Source organism: Saccostrea echinata, unplaced genomic scaffold (genome assembly GCF_033153115.1).
Source record: "Saccostrea echinata isolate AGI-Se365-2 ecotype Australia unplaced genomic scaffold, CSIRO_AGI_Sech_v1 ptg000030l, whole genome shotgun sequence".
NCBI lineage: Eukaryota > Metazoa > Mollusca > Bivalvia > Ostreida > Ostreidae > Saccostrea > Saccostrea echinata.
In genome coordinates, this window is record NW_026889779.1 from 18,382,199 (window position 1) to 18,406,898 (window position 24,700).

Sequence of the window (24,700 nt, forward strand, 5' to 3'; positions counted from 1 at the left end):
TGTACGTAATGAAGTTGTTAGTATCATCGATTTAGCCCGGTGGTGGTGGGGAAGGGCGGTCGGGGTGAGGAGTTCAAAATTTATTCAATGACGTATAATGAATTATTCTGAAAATGACGTCAGAACATGCGCGGATCTAGAGGGGGTCGGGGGGGGGGTCCGCCCCCCCCACCCCCACTAGAATTTGCAGAGTTATTTAAAGTATATACTGGAGCAAATAAAAAATGACTTTAATTTGGAACCCCCCCCCCCCCCCTAAAAACGTGGATCCCACTACCACCGCGAAATAGGTGTTTTTCACGTTTGGGAAATGGATTATACTTTTTTTTTTTTTTTTTTTTGCTTGTCAAGAATTTTTTGGTTTAATTTTTTGTTTTTGACTGGGATGGACCCGGACCCCCCCCCCCCCGGAAAAAATTCCTGGATCCGCGACTGCGAAACTCTGTTGAATATATATCGTGAAATAAGGAATGGGTTGATAAGATATATATTTGTCATCTAGCAGGTACAAAATTGTTTCATCGATCAGCTGTTATTCATGGCTAATTGGCTGAAAAAATTCTTGATATCCAACCTGCATTGAACAGTCTAGACGAACTCTAAAAACGACGTGAACTCCGAAAACGAAGTCTTTGGCTCCATCATGCATTGCGGCAAAATGGCGTCCGATGTAAACAAACGATGGATTGTCGTTCGCTTTCTCCAAATATACGGGTGTATGATGGCTGTATTTAGTGCATTGTGACTTTATTTTAAATTTTTGTTGAATGGATAATTATATTTATTAAATTATTTTGTGGATATTGACTTATTTATTGCTTCAAACTCTTGCATAGTAGTAAATTGGATATACGACATTGAATTCAATACTGCCGGTAAGAATAATTTTCTTATTTGATTTATTGTCTCCTTGATTTAAATTTTATGTTGTTCCTACAATATAGGTGCTTTTATTTGTTTTTGAAGACACTCAACTTGTATTTATTTTGATTAGAAATGCGTATTTTTCACCACGGAGCAGCGATATTCACAGGTTCATTTTTAGAAGACATGTTGTGACCTTATAATTTCTAGAAGAGTGGTTTTTAAAGATTTCATATTGATAGCCAATAGTTTGAAAAATGTTTTCATAATAATATTTGTTCGTATGTGATAAAAAATAGGTAAATAACGATGGTAAGAACTTACGCGTTCAATTCAGATGTCTAACAAATAAAAATACCGGAATGCTAATTTATGTGTAAAATTCAGTCAAGTTTTTAACAGTTACAATATATATTATCCCATTATCCCATTTTGCATAAATATCCTTTTTATAATGCATATTTACTTCTCAAACGTATCATTTTCTCTGTAATTGACCTGACTTCAAACGTCAACTTTGAAAGTAAATATCTCCTTATTTGCAAATAAAATAAAATAAAAATTCTGACAAATACGATCTCTTCCAAAGTCTTTTGTTTAGCATTTCTGAGTACTGGCATAATTGCCATACTTTCCAAAACTTTGCACAGACAGTTTTTGTAGACCCATCATTTTTGACGAAAAATCGCCATTTTTTGTGCGTGTGCGCATGCGCGGACTCTTTTTTCGGAGTCTTTTTTCAGTCTCAATTTCTTACTTCCGGAAACGCTGTTTTTGGAGTTCGTCTAGACTGTTGAAGCTCAATATTATTGTACCATGCAGAATTAATATACGTTATGATACAGATAAATCTCTCTCTCTCTCTCTCTCTCTGAATTTTAGTTTTTCGGCTTATACTTGAAAATCCACCTCTATTTCAGGTGACCAAACTTACGTCGACTTATTTTACTTCTGATAAGACCCTTTGGGGAGCCCCAGTTCCGGTCGTTGACCAATGGTCAAACTTTAGACACACCGCATTATGGATATCTAAGCACCAAGGCAGCGAGAGAACAAATATATTTGAGTTAATAATGGCAAATCGGCGGTGCTCTGTGATATGGGTACAGGTGCGCTAATTAATTAGTATTTATGTATTCTGCACGTGTGATATAACTTAGCATTGTATTAATATAATTCGCACGCGTATTTAGTAGTGGCGATTGTACAGACGGGTTTATTTACAACGTGCTTCTCTGAACTGTAACACAACTTAGTATGGTAAGTGTTTATAAATAATTCTCTCTCTCTCAGTACACAACCCTTTCGATGTGCCCCCGTCTTTTTCTACTGGTGTGAAGATAACATCATTTATTGAAAACTCGCTTTCTGCAAATGTAAGGAATTGTCGAGCGCCTTTGTAAGTGTGTAATGTTGTAGCTTTCACAATATATTTGTTCAATGATTGAAAAAATGCAATAATATTATAATTAATGTATAATACTTATATAATATTATGTGTAATCCACAGAATAAAACATGTAAAACGAATAACATTTAACACTTAAAAACTATGCCTTTCCACTTTTCTATTTTGGTGGTGGTACTAGTATATTGAACTGGAATAAAACTTTCTCTCTCTCTCTCAATATTCCCCCTCTCGATGTACCTCTATCTCTGTCGGTGTGAAAAAAGCTTTAGGTACCATGGTAACATTTATTCTTGATTGGAAATCCGCATGAAGCTTTCTGTAAATATAGTAAATGTAAGGAAATGTCGAGATACATTATAAATGTGTAATATGGTAGCTTTCATAATATTTGTTAAATGATTAAAAAATTGCAATTATATTATGATTAACTATATATTTATACATATTATATAATTTTATGTAATCCGCATATTAAAAATAATTACGCTTAAAATCTCCACATTTTTCCTCATTTCTAGTACATGTTTATGCGTACACTGATTGTGGCCGATGTCTTGATACCGTATTTGATTAATGACATAACAGAATTTATAGATTCTCCTGTTAACCGATAAAGAAAGCACAATGGCCACTCTGACCCGCTAATTTAAGCTGACACAAGAGGCAAATCGTCAAATAGTGTTGACCTAGGTGTTTCATAATCCATACCACGTATAGGCGGCGTTGTACAATATTTTAACTTGAAAAAAATGTATAATTATCATTATCATCCAAATTATCATGATTATGGTAAATTTCTACACAGATTTCTTTTAAAAGCGACAGAAAAAAATTGAAGGTTGAAGTGACCATTTACACTTATCTAGAGTATGCATTTATATTGAAATTGATTTTCTATTTATATATTAGCCATGTTAGCCGTTCGCATTCAAGATAAGCAATTATATTCACAGCTTGTCAAAAAATAAGAAGGTTGAAGTAAAAGACAAGGAAAGTCAAATGTTACTCTGAATAAAAGTATGTTTTACTGTAGCAATTTTATTGAAAAAAAAATCCATAGAGACCGGACTATCTTTAAAAAAAAGTTTGCTTGCCCTATCCCGACTCTGAAAAAAAAAAATCGAAAATTTCCAACAAAAAATTGCTTAATGTTAAGAATTTATTGAAATTGAAGGCATTAATTTAATTGAAATAGTTGTTGACAGGTTGAAAAAAAAAAAAAAAACTGGAATGAATAAAAAATGCACGGCTTCCTAGAGTTTAAAAAAAGTCTACAGTCGGGCCAAATTTTTTAAAATTAGTCGCCAACAGACAATTTATATATATATATATATATATATATATATATATATATATATATATATATATATATATATATATATATATATATATATATATATATATCAAAGTTTGCCTCGACATGGTCAACACTTTACTCCAGGACGGTCAGCAATAAGCAATAATCTAGACCTTTCAATAGCCATAACACGAGAGATTTTGAATGGCAATTCAATACGGCGCATCTAACGACTTGAAGTATGCATATAATAATTGGCACAATCAATATTATTACAATACAGGTCTGTAAGCTTGATTAATTATGGACGAGGAAGTGAGGATTACATTGGTGAACTCGGACACCGAGATCAACGCGGCAGACGAGTCCCAGGACGACACTGGACAGCAGACGACCAGAGCAATGGCGGGAAGCGAGACTCAAAAAATAGAATCAGACGTCTTCATTCTGATGGGCAAGGACGTAAGAGATGATTTGGTCGATAACGATGAGAGGAGCGACGACGATGAAGATGACGAAAGTGACGATGAACCGCTTCGAGATAAATTTATATTGGAGGAGAGCCAGGACCCCTCCTCTAATTTCCCAAACACAACATCTGGGTAATCACATCTTTCCCCAATATTTCCTTTTGTGTTTAGAAGAAACGCACACGCACTTCTGTTGTACATATTTTCAGACTTATCACTCATAAGGCAAAAAAAAAAGGGCCAATATGCATTGTAGAATCCATGAGATACAAAATCAACTGATACACAAGTTACATCTAAATCAGTATAAGATTATCTATTTTTTTCATTTACTGCCTATGAATTTAATATGTGAACGCATTTTACACCCATCATACATAATATAAGAAATGTTTGCCAAAAAAAAAAAAAAAAAAAAAAAAAAGCAACAATGGATAGTGATGGTATCCCCTAATGAGTTTAATACGATATCGTCCACTCATGATTAAAAATACATCAGTCATGGATACACAGTGATACTACTTTATCAAGTGGATTAAATCTGGCCGTAGGAATCAATAATTTAGATATAATGTACTATAGAAAACATAGTTACTTTATGCCCCCTCAATAATAGCATCTGATGTCAGACCCCTTTCTTTCTTTGCTTGTCAAGGAATTTTTGCTTGGTAGTGTTCCCAAACTAACATTGCTTCCTACGGGCCTGTAAATAGTATCAGTTGGTGAATACAACACATGTTCATGTATATGTTTGTTTGTTTTTATTGTTTAACGTCCCTCGAGAGAATTTTTCACTCAAATGGAGACGCTGCCACTTGCCGATGGAGAGCTACAAATTTTGACCTATACTCGGCACTCCGGGCCATTGAGCAGTGAGGGATCTTTTTTTGTGCCAGCACCTACTGCGACACGGGACCTCGGTTTATACGGTCTCATCCGAAGGACCGGTCTCCAAGTCCCACAGTGGGATTCGAACCCGCGACGTAAGGATCAACTCCTTAATCCATGACTCTAGAGCGAACGCTCTAACCACTGCGCCACGCGGGTGACTGTTCATGTAAATGAATGTAAACGTGTTCATAAACATGACTTCCCTTGAATATTTGAAAAAGGGGGATAAATCAATTTTTAAAAACCTATACATTCATTTGATAGCTTTATGTCTTTCTATAGGAGAGTTCGTTATATGGTGGGTAGAGTTATGGAGCACATCGCCTTCCATCTGTTGACGATTCTGTTGATTCTCCTAGATCTTTCTATTGTGATAACGGATCTAGCGGCGGGGGATTCAGCTCACCATCACGAACAGCTGGAACTCTGTAGTAGGATTATCATCATTTACTTCACTTTGGAAGTCATGCTCAGGATCTTCTATAAAGGGTCACTCAGCTATTCTTAAATTTATTTTAAAAGAAATGGATCTATAATCTCCTACCTCTTAACATCGCATGTTTTGTTTCTCATAGTTTTAATGAAAAATTTTAAGATTCAGGACACTTACTACAAACAAAACAAAAAATTGAATGTATGAATTGGTAAACTAGTATATTTTTGAAATTATTTTGGTTGCAGATGAATCAATTGTAAAATTCCAAAAATATTAAGAAATTGTAATTTCAAAATTTGTCATCCCCGTTATAAATCTGTCCTTTTTCACTTTATAGGACATATCTTAGAAATCTTTAAAAAAAAGATATGGCTAAAATTTTTCATATTATTACTTGTTAAAGCATAGATTTTGTATCTATTTTCATGATTTAAAAAAAATGTCAGTAGTAATTGAGTTTTATCTTATCTTTTTTTTTCTGGATTTTGAGGATTATCCCGTAACTTTTTTTTTTATTTCAGGGATGACTTTTTCCGTCATTGGGCTGATATTTTGGATATGATTGTTGTGTTTGGAACCTTCATCATAGATTTCACTCTTAGTGGCTACGCACGGTTTGTATTTTATTGAATGCATTAGAAGAAATATATAATACCAAAAATTTAGTATCATATACTCAATTCGTATTGAAAAATCCAGTCTATGTCATTATTGCAGAAAAAAAAATTCATTTCGACTGCATTGAGTTCTTCAAACAGATATTATTTCAGTCTCTTTCTTTTCGTTTTTTTTTTTTTTTTTTTTTTTTTTGGAAAATACTGATATATTATCTTTTTTAATTGTAAATTGGTGTGTAGGTTTAAAGTGACAACATGACGCACAAACGGGAAAATTGACAAAAATAGAATTTTGCCATGAACGTTGCAAATTTTGTTCCATTCCTGAAAGTATTAGGTTTCAGAAAATACAGGTTTTGGAACTTAAAAAATCTATTTTTAATGGAGAAAAAAATTGTCTGGCCTAAGACGTAAATATAATTGCTTTACTTCTTCCTTCTTATTGTATGCGTGCGAAGAAAAGATGAAGTTACCATGGTCTCAAGTACCAAAAATTGAATTTTGGTAGACCAAGAATTTTGATACAAGACAAAGAATTTTGATACAATCTTTAAAAAAGATAATTACTGCGTATTTCTCACCTTTGCAAGCTCCAAGTCAATGTTGTTCACAAGTTTATGCTAAAAAAAAGTTCCGTGACCTTGATATGCTTGATAACAACCAAACGGTAGATACAACCTTTGTGTATCCGGTACTTATATTTTGCAGTCTTTCCTTGCTTTACAGTACAGTTGAGTTTGTCGTATCTTCACTATACTCATATTTTTATTAAATCATTCGCATTATGATACAGTTATCTTAAAAGAAACAACATGATTTTGACTCATTATGTAACTTAAATGTTTCATTGTTTTAAAGCAAATATCATGAATTAAAAAAAAAGGTTGATACTTTTTTTAAAAAGATAAATTAATAGTTGTTGGATAAGTTAATATATTTTTGGTCCAGTTGTTAAAAGTGTTGAATTTTAAAAAAGAGGGATAACTCTTGAAAGAATAATTCACTTCAAATAATTGTAAAAAAAAAATATATATATATTTTTTTAAATAATACTTTAATTATTACCTTCTCTTGTATTTGATAATATCAATGAAAACGATGATGATTTAGATTAGGTATCATTGGACGAATGGTGCGGATTATCCGGGGATTAAGAGGTGTTTACATTATGTACTCGGAGTACCGCCTGTTTAAGAGAGCCACAAGGAGGGTCGTGTCCCAAAACAAAAGGAGGTACAGGAAAGAAGGATTTGATCTAGACCTTTGTTATGTTACAGGCAAGTTATCCCAACCCCACCCTCTAAAAACGAAAGTAATGGCCCAAGGCCTGGAAAACAATAAGAAAGGGGCTTTGAACTAGATCTCTGATACATTACAACAAACTAGTACCCGACACCATTTCCCCAGGCATTTGAATTCATATCGTTTTCTTATAATGAACAAAATCCTACCCCGACCCCCGATGATTTATTCTGTTTTGCTTATATAAGGTCAATTTGCTCTGTAAGTTTCCAAATGTGATTTAACAAAAATTATATAATTTTGATCATGTATGTCTTTTTCAGAGCGAGTTATTGCCATGTCCTTCCCATCTTCAGGCATGCGCTCTCTATACAGGAACCCTATCAGAGTAAGGCTCCCCCTTTTTGTCTCAATCAATAAAGAATCATCCTCCTTCAAAGGACTTCTATCAATTTTTCACGTTCTTGAGTTTTTGCCATGTATAAAAATGTATGTATCTGCTTTTACAGAAGGTTGGGAAATTTTTGGATAAAAAGCATTCCAACCACTACAAGGTCTATGACTTGTGCAGTAAGGAACGATTTTTCAGTGTTAAATTTAGATTGAAACGAGTAATGCATGTAAATGATGTGGTAAAATGACTAAAACAAGAAAATTTGATTCCTTTAAAATAGACACTGAATTCGCAATTACATGTTTAACTTAGACAGAATGTTTATACAATGTTTTAAATCTTAGCAAATCTTTAATGATATCTTTAAAGATATAATGAATTTTGTAATTTGCATAATTTTTTAAAGAGTGACAAGATATTGTATTAAAATATTGATGTTCTGTCTTTCTCTTGCCCACCTCTCTAGCTTCTTTATCGGTCATTTATCATACAATATTTCTAGGTGAGCTGACATACAATAGAGATGTTTTCCACAACAGAGTGGAAAAAGTTCGAGTAGATGACCATAATGTTCCCAGACTCAAGTAGGTGGAGAAAAAAAGGCTAATATTTTCTGAAATTATAATAGAGAGACTATCCTACATAGTAAGCATATGAGAGAGAGAGAGAGAGAAAGAGAGAGAGAGACATTATCAAGCATTCTTGATGAATCATTTGCATTTTAAAACATTCTAGGGATATGGTCAACTTCTGTGCAGATGTAAAAGACTGGTTAAAAGCTGATGAGAAGAACGTTATTGCTGTTCATTGTAAAGGTGGAAAAGGGCGAACAGGGACCATGATTTGTACCTGGCTAATCCACACTGAACTGTTTGAACAGGCTCAGGTATACACATAGATAATGGGATCCATGATTTACTTGGCTAACCAACAACAAAGTGTTTGAACAAGCTCAGGTATACACATAGATAACAGGGACCATGATTTGTACCTGACTCATTCACACTGAACTGTTTGATCAAGCGCAAGTACACTGTTTTTTTAACATAGATACAAGAATCCATGATGTGTACATGGCTAATATACACCGAACTGTTTCAGCAAGCTCAAGTATATTTATGTTGTAATATTCCATTATCCCCATTATAGTGTGTTTGTCTCCAACTGATTCGATAAGTAAAAGCATTTCAAAGTATGATTTTTAATTGACAAATTACTGACAAATATGTTGATATTAAGGACTTTAATCAATCTCGTTTAAAGTCAGCAAATTTGAAATACTATAGTATATAAAATAACTTTGTGTGCGAATGGAACATATCGCTCAATTGTTTTTTTGAACGAGAAATTTCCTATCATTTGTTAGGCCAATGTTTTTACACTTATTTTGACTGAAGATTACTCCTTCTTAATGGATACAGAAAATCTTACAGCGAGTGTGACTGCTGGACAGGGAAATGCTCATTCCTTTTTGGCACCTGATTCCATCTTTGATATTTGCCTTGGTCTGTGTTTTTCCCTGTTGGATTTGTATTTTTTGTTTATGATTTATGAAATTGATCTGTATTCATTATTTATACCTTTTTCATTTTGTATACACATAGAAAACATGTTTGTACCTGTACCTGGTTTAATCACACAAGATAGTTTGAACAAACTCAGGTAGAAAAAACAGGGATTATGATTCATACCTAGCTTATTCACAATAAATTTTTGAAGAAGGTCAGATTTTCTCGTAGAAAACAATACAAAAGTGCTGGCAACTGGCTTATCGACTCAGAGCTGTTTGAATAAGCTTAGGTAGACTCATAGAAAAAAAGGAAGCATGCTCCATACCTGGTCTATCTACATGGAACTATTTTTACAAGGTTTTCTCATAGAAAATGGGGAGCAAAAATTGCACCTGGCTAGTCTACATGTACGTGGAAGTGTTTGAAAATACAATCTATCATCAAGTCGAAATGCTGGCTGACGTTTTTCATGCAAATTGTTAGGCCACTATTTAAAAACTGAATTGTCTACAGATTTTTCCGTTTACTCAATCATGACAAGGAGCACGTGGCGTGTGTGACCGGTCAACAGGGGATGATTACTCCTCCATGACACTTGATCCCACCTCTGATTTATTTTAGAGGCCTGTGTTTGCTCTGCTCCAAATTCGTATTGTTTCAATGGACTTTTGAGCTTGATTACTGTTCATTATCTCGATATTTCATTGAACAAGCTCAGATATATACACATTAATAAAGGTACCATATTAATTTGTATCAGGCATGTGCATGCGAAACTGTTTTAACGAGCTTTACAGATTATAGGAACCATGGATTGTTCTTGGCTAAGACAGACTTAACTGTTTCAAAAAGGCTAAGTTACAGGCATATAATTTGTACCTGGTTTATAAAAAGGTGAAACCCTACCAACAATTTCTATAATTAACTAAAGATTACTATAGTTAACTATTGTAAACTATAGTAAATACTTTGATTTACTTGAAACTTTACTCTAGAACTTTTTTTGAAGATTTTGAACCCTAATATTCTTAAATCACATACCATTGATGTAAACTTTTTTAAATAATATGAAAATATACAAGTAATATTCCCTTTTAATACAAGAAAATTGCATGTAGGAATTTAAACCATTAAAATATAACTATCTGAAATTCATAGTAAAATACTTTCACTTACTATAGTAAAAACTTTTTATGATGGTTAACTATGGTAAACTATAGTTTACTATAGTACTTTTTGGTAAGAAAGATCTCGAATAGTGATTGATCCTTTCCAAATTGAGCAAGCGTAAAATAGCTTATATTAGACTGAGAACAAAGAAACAATAAAAACACATCCATTTAAAGCATATTTTGAGCTTGAAAACTGTTCGATATCTCCATATATTTCATGCACTAACTGCAGAAAACATAAATATATTAGCAGAACATAAAGAGGACAAAAAAACCAAGGCTAAAAATAAGCCTAACAAGGTCGAATTTTAGAATAGCAACATGATTGAAAATTAATTAATTTGTACTTTTTCATTACCTTGTACATCAGACATGATTTTTTTAAAAAAAATCTTTACTGAGGAAAAATGAGAGAATCTCTAATGGAATTATTTTTGTTGATAGGATCGCAGTTGAAGTCGACAGGTTTTGACAGTTTTTGTTGTCTTTTATTAAGGAGAGCTTGAACTATTTTGGAGAACGACGGACAGACAGGCGGGAAGGGAGTATGTTCCAGGGGGTAGAGACACCAAGTCAGGTAGGTTATCCATAGAGAAGATTTTATTTGATGTCATCATGTGTAAATTTACTCATGTAAAAGATATTCAGCAACAGCATAGTTATCTAATGCAGCACTTTACAATATTCTTATCTTGAATTGTTAGAAATGTCCTAAGGCATTTTCATAAACGGTAATAAGACCAAATAAAACAGCATATAGATGTTTTGGCTTTTAATGATGTGGTTTTCAGTAACTGAGCAAAATTTTGAGTATAATTTGTACATTGTTTATCATTAAAATACAATCATTATTTCTATATAAAACGATAATTGGATATTAACAGCATTTCATTCGTTTGTAAATTGCAAGGCATTTGGCAATTAAAATATTGATATTTTCCAAGAAATCTGCTTTGGTCTTTATTTTATTTATTAGAAAATCCCTTATTTTGTATGATTTTAATGTTATAACTTAGAATATCTAAAGATCATCTTATTATTTTGGAAAGGTCCATATATACATGTAGTACTTTGAAACATCGTCTTACTATTTTATATAAAATCGTAGGTAATTCTCATCTCGGTACAGTTTTTTTCTTTTATTAAAACACCGCATTAGTATTTTAAAGTAATGATCTTGTCAACCAACTTTTCAGAGCCGTTATGTCGAATATTATGAGAAAGTGAAATGGGATCTTGGTGGAAAATTACCTCCTATTCGAAGAATTCGAATCTCCTCCATACACATAACTTCAATAAAAGGTACAAAACATGGAATTAGCTGGATAATTTTGAATTTTCTCAAAGAATCTGTCCGATGACGGACTGTGGAATCATCAATGTTCTTGGGGGACCAATGTTTTTGGATTTCATTGATTACCCTTATATATTCACGAATCTGTATCCCCACGAACAATTATTTTGTCAACATATTCATTCATTGAATCTTCTTTATATACAAACTACCCACGAAATTATGTCCCCATGAACCAACAAGATTTTGCTTGGTCACGAACATTGACCTTGAATTAGAATGATTCCACAATAATTATGATAAGATTGTGCATGTATATATACAATTTTACAACTCCCTTGTAATTCAAAAGTTCTATAATATCATTAAAAGAAGTATTCAATAATAATGTTTTATGCATAAATAGGTTCTTAGTTCACTTAAACTAAGAGGCTTGATTGATAGCTGTGTCATGTAGAACTTTACGAGACGTAATTTTTTGGATTGAATGTTAGAGATATAGGACAATGTTTTTCAGGCACGCAAATAATCTACGTTTTCAATTAACAGGATATAAAATTCTTAAGAAAAAAATACGTGTTTTAAAAATTAGTTTTATGGAGATCAGTCCATATCTATTGCATACGTTGTCATATTTACTAAAGAATAAAACCATTAGATGCAGACCCCCCCCCCCCAAAAAAAAAAAAAAATTAAAAAAAAAACCAAAAAAAAGCAATGTCCTTTTAAAAACTTTTTAATGACATTACACATAAGGATATGTATATACTTCACTCTGGTTTGTTGCTGTCAGGTATAGGCAAGGGTAACGGGTCTGATCTCAGTCTGCAGATCTGGCTGGGAGACAAAAAGTGTGGGGAATGGAAATTCAGCAACCCAGAACACGTCCAGGTAAGTTAGAGATTGAGGTAAGGGGTTGAGGTAGTAGAAGAAAAAAGAATGAAAGACAATAGGATTAACATAAAGACTGATTTTTTGTTGATGATATCTTAATCAATATATGAATGAGTAGAAGCTTGAGTTTTATAAATACTTGTAAATAAATAGTAGAAATTGTAAATGTGAAGGAATGCATGAGTAGTTGATTGAAAGAATGAATGAAGCCAAATATGCTACATGATTTATAGAATAGGGAAATTGTTAACTGAGGAGGATATAGATTATTTTATTATTACAATTACAGGAGGGCATAGAATATATTATGATTACATTTACAGGAGGATATAGATTATTTTATGATTACATTTACAGGAGGATATAGATTATTTTATGATTACATTTACAGGAGGATATAGATTATTTTATTATTACAATTACAGGAGGGTATAGATTATATTATGATTACATTTACAGGAGGATATAGATTATTTTATGATTACATTTACAGGAGGATATAGATTATTTTTATGATTACATTTACAGGAGGATATAGATTATTTTTATAATAACATTTACAGGAGGATATAGATTATTTTTATGATTACATTTACAAAAAAGATGTCTCATTGGGTAGTTAGTGAATCACTGATGCTATGCTATGAGATAGATAGCTCAAGGGATGATAATGAAGCAATGAGTTGACGAACGATTTTAAAAAGAAAATGGATACTATTACAGGTGTTATGTTTAAAAGAGGGAGGATAACATCCCTCTCCTTACATTGAGATTTTATTATTACATTGCCCTCCTTGTTCCGATACTCAATGTATGTACTCAATATGTACTCAAAAGAGGGGGATTGCATTGACATTACATTATTACATGACCCTCCCTGTTCTGTCACAGCTGTTATACTCAAAAGAGATGGATTACATTGAGATTACATCATACATTGGCTTCCTTGTATTATCACAGCTGTTATACTCAAAAAGGAGGATTACATTGAAATTACATTATTACATCGTCCTCCTTGTTCTGTTACAGATGTTATACTAAAAAGAGGAGGATTGCTTGAGATTACATTATTACATTGTCCTTCGTATTCTGTTACAGATTTTATACTCAAAAGAGATGGATTACATTGAGATTACATCATTACATTGGCTTTCTTGTATCATCACAGCTATTATACTCAAAAAGGAGGATCACATTGATTACATTATTACATCGTCCTCTTTGTTCTACTACAGATGTTATACTAAAAAGAAGAGGATTGCTTACATTATTACATTGTCCTTCTTGTTCTGTTACAGATGTTGTATTAAAAAGAGGGGGATTGCTTGAGATTACATTATTACATTGTCCTTCTTATTCTGTTACAGATGTTATACTCAAAAGAGGAGGATTACATTGAGATTACATTATTACATTGCCCTCCTCTCTCAGAAGACGTCAAGTGCCGTTTTATATCTACATCTGTAAGTCATTTGACAATTCTTCTGTTGTCCTTTTTTTCAATGAAACAAAGTAACATGACAGAAAGTTTTGAAAATTTCTAGTATATAAAATGCATAATTTTTTTTATTTACATACATGTTTACGTGTACACAATGATGTTAATTATTGAATAAACAATGAAAAACCTGATTTTGTTGTCCACAGAGAAACATTCCAAAAGTTTACGATAACTGCGCATTTTATTTCTGGTTCCATACAGCTTTTATTGAGAAAAATAGGTAAGCTGGATTGTAATGAGATTATAAGTAGAATTCAGCGTATATTGTAATATCGTATATTGTAATATTGTAATAAACGTAGTAAGTTGTATTATAATGAGATTATAAGTAGAATTCAGCGTAAATTGTAATATCCTAATAAACGTTGTAAGTTATATAAAAAAAATGAATGTTTTACATTTATTATAAAAGGATCATCATTCAAATTGATATAATTTATATTTTTCGATAAGAGTGATGGATGAAACTTTTAGAAGCATATCAAGTAATCTATATTTTATAGTTTCATAAGATTGCATATTTCCCGTTTTCAAAAGAGGTAGATGTATTTCAAGAATTACTTTCAATTGCTTTGAATAATTGAGTTTTGTATGAAATTATTACAGATTACATTTACCTCGGGATGAAATAGACAATCCACATAAGAAACGAGCCCAGAAAGCATTCAGAGAATCATTCAGCATCACAGTGAACTTCAAAGGGAGATAATGTCTAAAATTAAAAGAGAGATAACAGTCTGAAAACCTAATCTTGATCTCAACTTAGACCAAATATATGTCTTAAGGTTTTCCATCCCTAATAGCACCTAATTCTCTATCCTTAAATATCCCTCACGTATATAATACTCTCATATTATTAATTCAAAGCTATTTACGGTATAAAAGGATTTACCAAGAGAAAGTTTCAAAAATGTAATTAACTAAGCAGTAATTAATTAACAGAAATTGCATTGAAGTCTATGGAGACAATCGATTTTTTGAAAATAAAAAAATTCAGATAATAAGAATATCAATAAATACTGTGGTGGAAAGATGCATTAAATCATTAGAAATAGAATGATAGTTGAAAACAATTTTTTTACTTTATAGATTTTTTATAATTAATTTTTATTACTTAAAAAAGAGGGAGATGACTCTTCAACAAAGGTCAAGGTCCTAAATTAGGACACATTCCATTCTTACATGCTAATAGTAATAAATGGGCATTATGTCTAATATGTCTAAATATACTGAGTATTCCACCCGTAAACATCTGTTATGTATTCAAATTCATTAAATCTGAGGCTATTAGGGATGGAATACCTCAATAATGTTTAAAAAGATTCTCTGTGATTTCTACTACATTATGTGTTTTTCGAATGGCAGCTATATATGAATTTTTTTTAAATGATATGCTCATACAGAACATAATTGTATATTTTAAAAGTACAAGATGAACCTTCATTTTACAAACAAATATAGGTGCATAAAACAGTTGAATAAGAATTTTGTTGTATGATATAAGAGAGAGAGAGAGAGAGAGAGAGAGAGAGCTATTGTTGAAGATCTGAAAACTTTTTTTTAAAATGATTAGAAATGGTAGAATTAAAAACATTTCTATTTGAATTTAAGTTTTAGAACCAGCTAATTTAAGTACTTGCCTTCCGTAATTACCATCATCATTTCGGATCCCCTAGTACAACTGGAAGCTCATCATGATATTCTTTGCCACCATGATCTCCGACTGTCTTGACATTCGGTACTTTACGTTTCTCGTATTGTATCCAAACCAGGAACGTATTTTATACTGTTATCTGTTTTTCCTCTTGGACCAACTTATTGTCTTCTTTATAAATATTTTATCTAAAGATTTTTAAAAACCTGTGAGAGGACAAGTCCACTTAGGCAATAGAGATTGGACCCTTTTTCAGCTTTGTGTTACTTCAGAATACTGTATATTTCCAAATCATTCTCTTTTGGTAATACATGTAGAATTTGAAAGGTCTACAAATATTAAAGAATGGAATTAATGTATTGAATCTTGAGAGTCAGGTTTCCCTCAATCCTCCAAAGGAACAAATCAATGAAAACGATATGTCATGAGTAAATATTGTATCTCATGGAGACGATCTATTCATGTTCAAGAAAATTTTCAGTTGGGTCATTTGTCTGCAAACAGGTATTGGATTTAGAAAGTCGGCTTTATGATAATATATATAGTGTTAACGTTATAATTGGATGTACTGTGCCGAAATAGTGTTTAGAGTTTGAGTTCGCCTCAAATAAATATCGAAAAGACAAGGTCTTGAGGTACACCATTATATTGATACGGCACAATTTGTCCTTATCTTCGAAATCTACATTTCTCTGTAAACACACATTATATGTAACAGTTAGGGACACGAAGATAAAAGCTAATGAAAATGACAGCAAAGGGACTCCTCTTAATTCTGTGTATTCTTTTACCATTTAACCATATCCAAGGTAACGTTGACCAAAACTGGATGGAAGGAATTGAAAACCGCTTGCTCGATTTAGAAGAAGCCAACAAGGCACTAAAGAATGAAAACTCCAATCTCAAAGGAGAAATTAAGGAAATTAAAGGACTGTTGAAAAAAATTCAACGGGAAAATACCGCTTTAAAATTGAATTTCAAAGACCTAAAAAAAACAATTGAAACTGATGTACTGAATGATGAAAATCAGCTAAGTTCTCCTGAAGAAGCTCAAAGCAAGAAAAACGGAAGAATAAATGAAACCAATCGGAATGGGACAATGAAAAATGAAAATGACATAAATGATACACTCTTAGTCGAAACAAGCAAAAATGTTGTGCCCAGAATCAGTAAGTATGCTAGTAATTTTAATTTCATACATGCATGATGTAATTTTAAGTAAAAAAATATATTGGCTTTAAAATTGAAGAGAATTAAAACAAAGATAAATAAACAGTAGAGTACATCAAATACATCTGTCTTAATTCTGTGATACACTTAAATGCACATTTTACATTTTTATATCAAATTCTTTATCAAATTGAAATTTTAAAACTTTATTTCAGTTTATCCAACATCAGTTTCAGCTACACAGCCTGTGGCATTCTATGCCTACATGAATTCCTTTTCCCAACCTAATATCCCCGCCCACGTGACCCTAACATTCGACACAGTGATAATAAATGAAGGAAATGGATATAATAAACACGATGGAGTTTTTATTGTGCCCACGAATGGAATCTATGCATTTCATTGGTCATTGAAAGTAGATGCCCATTCATGGGCAAGTGTCGAAATAATTGTAAATGGGAATGCAATTGGATGCGCATCTTCTGACACACTACGAATCGGTGATTGGGGAACTGGGAGTGAGTTGGTTGTCACTCATGCAAATGTAGGAGACCATGTATTCGTGCGCACGCATGAACCTGTAACAGGATCTATTATCAGTAATAACCGCGCGCGTTCTTCATTTTCTGGATGGCTTATGCATTCATAATTTACTGATTATATCAAGAAATAAAAGTTCTTTATTGCTATATAAGTATCTTATTTCTGAAGAGTAAATCTTCTGGACACAGCGATCGATTATATATTGAAACTATGTAAAGGTTAACCTGAGAGACTACTTTAAGATAAAGCTACTGTATACAAGGTTATTTTCGCCCTTTCATACTTAAAAGCAATTTTCCCCGTTTTTAATTCGCCCAGTCACAGTACTGTTTAAGAATTTAAACTGTGTTTATTAAATTCGTCCCGCTTTAAATTCGCCCGCCTGTAAGTAAGACGAAAGAGGAGAAAATAAAATGGGGGCGAAATTATCCCTGTATACATTATTTTTGCTATAGAAATTGATTTTAAACAATATTTGACCAGAACGCTCTAATGAAAAAAATACATCTAATTTACTGAGCGGAGGTAAATATTTTGATATCTGATTTTATATGTTGTGAGATGGTAACTCAAAAGCATATTGTTATGGTTAAAATTACAGTAACATGTGCAAAAATTGAATTTGACATGAGTTTTCAGAAATTCTCTAATTAAAAAATGTAATGAAAACGAAAATTATAATGAGAAATATTAATACATGTACTTTGTATAAAATAGCTTTTAAGATCACTTATTGCCCGTTATTTTTTTTTTTTTTGTTCGTAAACTTTAAAACACTAAATTTTTAAACTTCTCTAAAATCCTAGGAACAATTTGAAACAAATTTGTCACAAACTAAGCTTGGGTAGAGCGGATTCAGATTTATTAAACGAAGAAACACGCTATCTTTCCTTGAAATTAAATAGGAAATATTGAAAAATTGGTGGCATATTTAAAAATCTCATTGACAAGAACTAGTAGACAATACATATGGGAAACTCCCCCGTTTTTATCTGAAAGCGGTGTCGGAATAAATGTCAATTCCTTTTATGTAAGAGAAATAACCTTCATTAAAACCGATCGGTCACTTTGCTGATATTCAAGAGATATTGTCCGAAATACAGGTCCGTGTGAAAAAAAAATACAAGAATATTCGCTTGTATCTTACATTAATTTATACATTGTTAGAAAAGTTTGATAATCATCCTCTGAGTGAAACAAGGGTGGTTTGCTCTTAAAGTCAACAGACACATGACATAAAGTAGCTCAAAATAGTTTATATATTGTATGCACAACCAATCTAAATTTTGCATCACCAAAATATCAAACATGAAATATATGAAGATAAGGAACAGTATTCAAGCTCAAAAGTCCATTAAACAATACAAAATAGGAGCAGAGAAAACACGGACCTCCAAAACATCAGAGGGGGGATCAGGTGCCATGGAAGAGTAAGCATCCCCTGCCGACCGGTCACACCCGCCGCCGTGTGCTCCTTGTCATGATCGGGAAAAATCCGTCGACAATTCAGTGTGTAAATTAAACCTATTTAGAATTAACTGTCAATGAAACCAAGATAACAGCAGGGTCTTTCTACTTTTATATTCCCTTATTATTATTGTATGCACAACCAATCTTAATTTTGCATCTCCAAAACATCAAACATTCCCTTTATATAACAAACATCCATTCATTTAATGATTTTTGTTCTCTCCAAACTTCGTACAAACAATAGCTTCGTTAAAGTTAAGGTTTAGCAAATGGCATTTGTGTACTGCATTTATATATTTTCAGCTGAATTATCTAATTCATAACATCATGATATAGTTAATAACTATTATTAAAATGAAATTCAGAATATGTTTAAAGAACGTCCAGTGTCACACTTATGCGTTTGGGACAATGCAGATTAACAAAATTAAGAATGTGATATTTTCGACCTTAATTCAGATTTTGCTCTACCAAAAAGTCGCTGAGTACAGTGACTACCAGAATTTCGGAGCATAATAAAGATCTGATTTCATATAGATTGTCCCTTTCAGCACTTGTCTTCAAAATACATTGCACTTCACTTGTTGCCAGAAAGGATACTTCTCCTTGAATGACGGTACGTACACCTCAAACTTGTGGAGCTGCATGCCTATAGATGTTTGATATCATCTTCATACTTACTCAGGAATTTAGTGGCAGCTACAGAGTTGCCCTTAAAAGAGATAACCCAAGTCTAAAGGTTGTAGCTTTTGGAATGGCTCTTCCATCACATTAGCGGATAAGGCAGTGCGTTAACGCGCGTTACTCAATTTGTAACAGTTATGAAACCTACATCTTTCAAAACCAAAAATCCAATGCTTAAATGGCAACGAAAAAGATCTTATAAAGCATTAAACGGCTTGTTCAATGTTATTTTTTTCTAATCATCCTTTTTCCAGTATCTGTCTATCTGTTTTGAAGTTCTTAAATATAGAATATAAACATTTTCCTCTAACTAGAACCATAAAGCAAATGTCGACAAAACTTGCAACAAATTAAGCATTATTAAATTAAATAATCTATGTACAGATATACATGTAGGACCATAGCATTTTCAAAGAAAGTGGCTCCCATCAGCCACGTACCTCAAATCACTTGACTCAACACTAATTTAGTGTTTCGGCGGTGTGATACGAGCTCGAGGTTTATGATTTTTAATTTCTTACAGTTTATTACTTAGCTGCAAATTCGCCCTCATCAGGAGCCTATTTGCACATCTGTTGTACAGATTATTTAATTAGTGAGGAGGTAATCATATCATCCAAACTTTTATTGCGTTTATATGACACAATAGGCAATTCAGAGAAAATCGCATTGCAGTCTTTATTTTTACTAAGAATATGCCAGTATTTTATTAATTTCCGTTTTATTTTCCGGAGTCCAGGATTGTATTTGGTTACGAAAACAAGGGGGATCTCTCGTTTTTTGGTATTATTTTTCACCGTGAGAGCGGTGTCCCTATTATAATTGTCAAGGACGTTTTGTATATTTTGATTGCTTTCATTTTCACTATAGCCACTCTTTTTGAGATTCACTTTAAATTCGCCTAAAATTTCGTTAAGTGCAGTAGTGTCACTTGTATTTCTTAAATGACGAATGGTTTCGCCTTTAATGAATCCTTTAAAAACAGAAGGATTATGAGCACTACTAGGATCCAAATATTGGAACGTATTGGTGGGTTTAATATACACAATGAACTTTTTAAAATCCAGGATTAGATAGATTTCTGTCAAATCATGTCTAGGAAATTCATACTTTGACAAATTTCATATGTGAATGTCAATAATGGGTGATGAATATTGTCTATAGAGAAAAGATCATGAATCTCATTTTCATTTTCATGAAAAATGATAAATCCATCGTCGCGATAGCGACCGTGATATGTTATTCTTGTTTTCCCCGGAAATTTGTTTAGGATTTCGTTGGTGATCTGATGCAAGATGTGAAAAAAGGACATCAATCAGCCAAACTCGTCCATTAAATTTATTAAGACCCGACACTCTTAACCAAACTTTTGACATTATTTCCTTTTTGATACATAATTGTATATATAGTAATATAGTAAAGAGTGTTTCGGCGATTTTTTAAGGGTACTTGCCCTTGCAAAGGAAAATAATTTAATATTGTAGTTACATGTATTTACTATGTGACATTCTATTTAAGAAGGCTTTCTATCTTTAAGAAAGGAATGAATATCTTCAATATGTTCGTTAGCTTTGCGCACATAATCTATGAGATAAGATGCCAAAAACTAAAAATATCTTCAAGTTTGATTAATTGGCACTGGCTTGCAATTAAGTGCATGTTTTATTGGTTTATAAAATGTAGAAGGAATATGTGAAATGCAAAGAGGCATACATGTAAGACAAAGGGTCAAGATATAATGTAGGTTTTTATATCAGCATGATTTGTTATGATCTTATCTCTGAACCTTTCTATGTTCTGTACTGCAACATAATATGTACTAGTGGGGCATGGATAGCAAACCTATTTTTGTATTCATATGAAGCAGGATTTGTTCAAAATATGATACGTGAAAAGAAGAAAACACTTACTGTGGCCTTCAACTCGACATTTAGATATATCGACGACGTATTGTCAATGAACAATGGTTATTTCCATTCTTATGTAGACACGATATATCTCGGTGAGCTTGAAATAAAAGGTACCACAAAGTCTGACAAATCTGTTTCATATTTGGATATTTTACTAGAAAAAGACATTAATGGTAATCTAACAACAACGCTTTATGATAAACGTGATAACTTTAACTTTTCAATCGTCAACTTCCCTTACTTATGCAGTAATATATCCTTATCACATGGATACGGGGTTTATATCTCTCAGCTGATTCGATACGCAAGAGCATGCTATACGTATGAACAATTTCTAAAACGAAGTAAGTTATTGACAAACAAGTCGATGAAACAAGAATATCAGCAGCCTCATTTAAAGTCATCATTTCTTAAATTCTTTGGTCACTATAATGACCTTGTTAGCAAATACAATCGATCATTAAGTCAAATAGTATTTCATACTAATCGTCAGGCCATTATTTACACACTGAATTGTCGACGGACTTTTCCGTTATTTCCCGATCATGGCAATGAGCACACGGCTGGTGTGATCAGTTGGAAGGGGATGCTCACTCCTCCATGGCACCTGATCCCACTCTGATGTTTTAGAGGTCCGTACTTGCTCTGCTTCTGATTTGTATTGTTTAATGGTAAGACAGGTCTTTTGAGCTTGCTTGAATACTGTTCGTTATCTCCATATATTTCTTTGTAAGATTTATATACAGTCCTTACCTCGGTATGTAGATAAAAGAGATGTAAAAAAAAAAAATAAATAAAAAAAAAAAAGAAAAAAAAAGATATCATACATCTCAGCATTATTAAAAAACTGAAAATATCTTCAATGTTTTTTTTTTTTTAAAAAACCTCAAGAATAAGATTAAGTTTTTATGAATTAAAACTCGAATTTTAAAGGGGAGAATAACGACAATGAAGAGGTGTTGAAAACAATCATTGAAAGAATATTTCATTGACACAGAATTTGAATGATCTGAAAATAAAGACTGCAGCTAAGATATATGTATACGTAATGATTGTTGAAAATCAGTCAGGTTTCCCTTAAAGGCACAAATCAATAAAAAAAAATATAAGTCATAAGTAGAGTATTTTATTTCTTGTAAAAGATTTATTCATGTTCAAGAAAATTTTCAATTAGGTCTTTTGTCTGCAGACAGGTATTGAATTGACAATTTATCAAAACAAAAGCCAGTATAATTGCTGCATAGGGGTCTGTATAGCCCCAGCTGGCAAGCAAGGAAGGGGAGGAGTCACAGATATAGCCCCAGACGCTGATTGGTTAGGCTGTATAGCCCTCATGTCAAGCAGACCCAAGAGGGGGAGGGGTCACAGATATAGCCCCAGACGATGATTGGTTGGGCAGATATAGCCCCAGACGATGATAAGTAAAGGGGGAAGAGAGTCAGATATAGCCCTAAAAGATGATTGGTTGAGATATAGCCCTCCTGGCAAATCAGAAAACGGTTAGATAAAGCCCTCAGAAATAAATAGATAATAGAATAGTAGGAGGAGTAAATGCTACCGGTGTAATATAGCCCCAGCAAATGAATGGTTGTTAAAAAAGGGGGGAATGGAGAATGTTATTCAGAATATGTATATAAACAGCTGTAGTAATATGTAATAACATACAGCACATTAAAAAATGGACGATTTTCTAATAGTGTCATCAAAGAGACCTCATGAAGAGGACGAAGAGGAAAAAGATATTAAGCGAGTTAAACCATACAGCAAGAATACGACTGAAGAATATGACATAGGAAATGATTGTCACGTTTCCGCACAGACACATGACGGCAACCTGTACATACACATACGATATTTTGAGACCAGTCCTACTGGGAGAAAGTATCCTTCAAAGAGAGGTATAGTTCTACATTTAGAAAAATGGAAGAAATTGACGGAGGATTGTATCGATGAAATTGACAAAGCCTTACAAGATGCACAAAAAGAAGATGGCAATGTCTCTTACAAAGAACATCTCGGCCATAACGTACATGTTACAGTGGAGCAGGAGTACAAATTGGTAGATATAAGAAAATGGTGGAAGCCAGAAGACTCAGAAAATATCGTGGCAACCAGAAAGGGTATTTCTCTGCCTGTGGCAATGTGGAAAGAACTTAAAAAGACTATCCCAATTCTCAGAGAGAGGTTTCAAAAAGAGTTAGACGATATTAGATATTGTCATCTTGATCATAACAACCAAATGTCAATGTTAAAATGTCCTAGCTGTAATCCAAACGAATACATGAAATATTAAATGATGATCTAAAATATGTTGTTATGTATGCAGAATAAAAAAGTAAAAAAAGAAAGATTTAATTATGTGGTATCAAAAAAGGTATGCAGTTAGTTATATGAAAAGAGTTAAAATATTTAAGTATTGATTAGTAATAAAAATGTTGTCCGAGGAGGAGGAACGTTATTTAAATAATATATGGACAGATACAAAACACCCTGCCGCATTTAGTGGTCCATACAAATTATATCAAGTTGTAAAACGTGAAGGAAAATACAAAATTGGCTTGCACAGAATCAGACAATATTTGTCCGATACGGATGCATACTCACTACAGAAAAGAGTGCAACGGAAATTTAAACGACGTCATATCATAACCGATTCAATTGACTCTATCTGGGATGGAGATTTACAAGACGTAAGAAATATTTCAAAGTACAACGACGGAATTCAGTATATTTTGGTACTACAAGACATTTTTTCCAGATTTCTTTTTACAGCTCCACTAAAACAAAAGACAGCAAATGAAGTGATTAAAGGTCTACGATCAATATTTGCAAAAGGGCGTAAACCTAAAATACTCCGAACGGACAAAGGAAGCGAATTTAAAAACAGATGGGTGATATCGTTTTTAAAGAAAGAAGGAATTCATACAATTTACACAGAAAACGAGACAAAAAGTAATTTTGCAGAGCGTAGCATTCAGAAATTGGAGAACATATTACATCGAATGTTTGTACAGAGAGATTCATACAAATTTGTAGATGAATTAGCAAACATTACTCAAAGCATTAACGCAACACCGACTAGATCACTAGGAAACATGGCTCCAGTAAACGTAACAAAAGACACACAGGAAGAGGCTGGATTTAATGCATTTTTAGAAAGAACAAAAAGAGATAAACATGTAAACGGAAAAAAGAAGATTTCCATAAAAGGGAAGACAAAACGAAAGCAATTCAAATTCAAAGTAAATGATCGAGTTCGAATTTCTCATTTAAAA

The 24,700-nt window shown here is 32.7% G+C and overlaps 2 protein-coding genes across 2 annotated transcripts; both read left to right on the forward strand.

Annotated features, from left to right (window-relative positions):
- Positions 1-3,872: 3,872 nt before the first annotated feature.
- On the forward strand, positions 3,873-14,748 carry LOC133196476 (phosphatidylinositol 3,4,5-trisphosphate 3-phosphatase TPTE2-like). Its single transcript, XM_061332364.1, has 14 exons — positions 3,873-4,174; positions 5,216-5,422; positions 5,891-5,983; positions 7,097-7,263; positions 7,552-7,616; positions 7,738-7,798; positions 8,125-8,206; positions 8,358-8,508; positions 10,802-10,882; positions 11,502-11,607; positions 12,393-12,490; positions 13,861-13,956; positions 14,141-14,214; positions 14,601-14,748. The coding sequence occupies exons 1-14, from the start codon at positions 3,876-3,878 to the stop codon at positions 14,701-14,703; spliced, it is 1,683 nt and encodes a 560-aa protein (XP_061188348.1). The 5' UTR covers positions 3,873-3,875; the 3' UTR covers positions 14,704-14,748.
- A 1,645-nt stretch (positions 14,749-16,393) lies between these two features.
- LOC133196477 (uncharacterized) lies at positions 16,394-17,467 on the forward strand. The gene is made up of 2 exons (XM_061332365.1): positions 16,394-16,817; positions 17,034-17,467. Exons 1-2 carry the CDS (start codon positions 16,397-16,399, stop codon positions 17,465-17,467), a joined length of 855 nt encoding a protein of 284 aa, XP_061188349.1. The 5' UTR covers positions 16,394-16,396.
- The last annotated feature ends 7,233 nt before the right edge of the window (positions 17,468-24,700 follow it).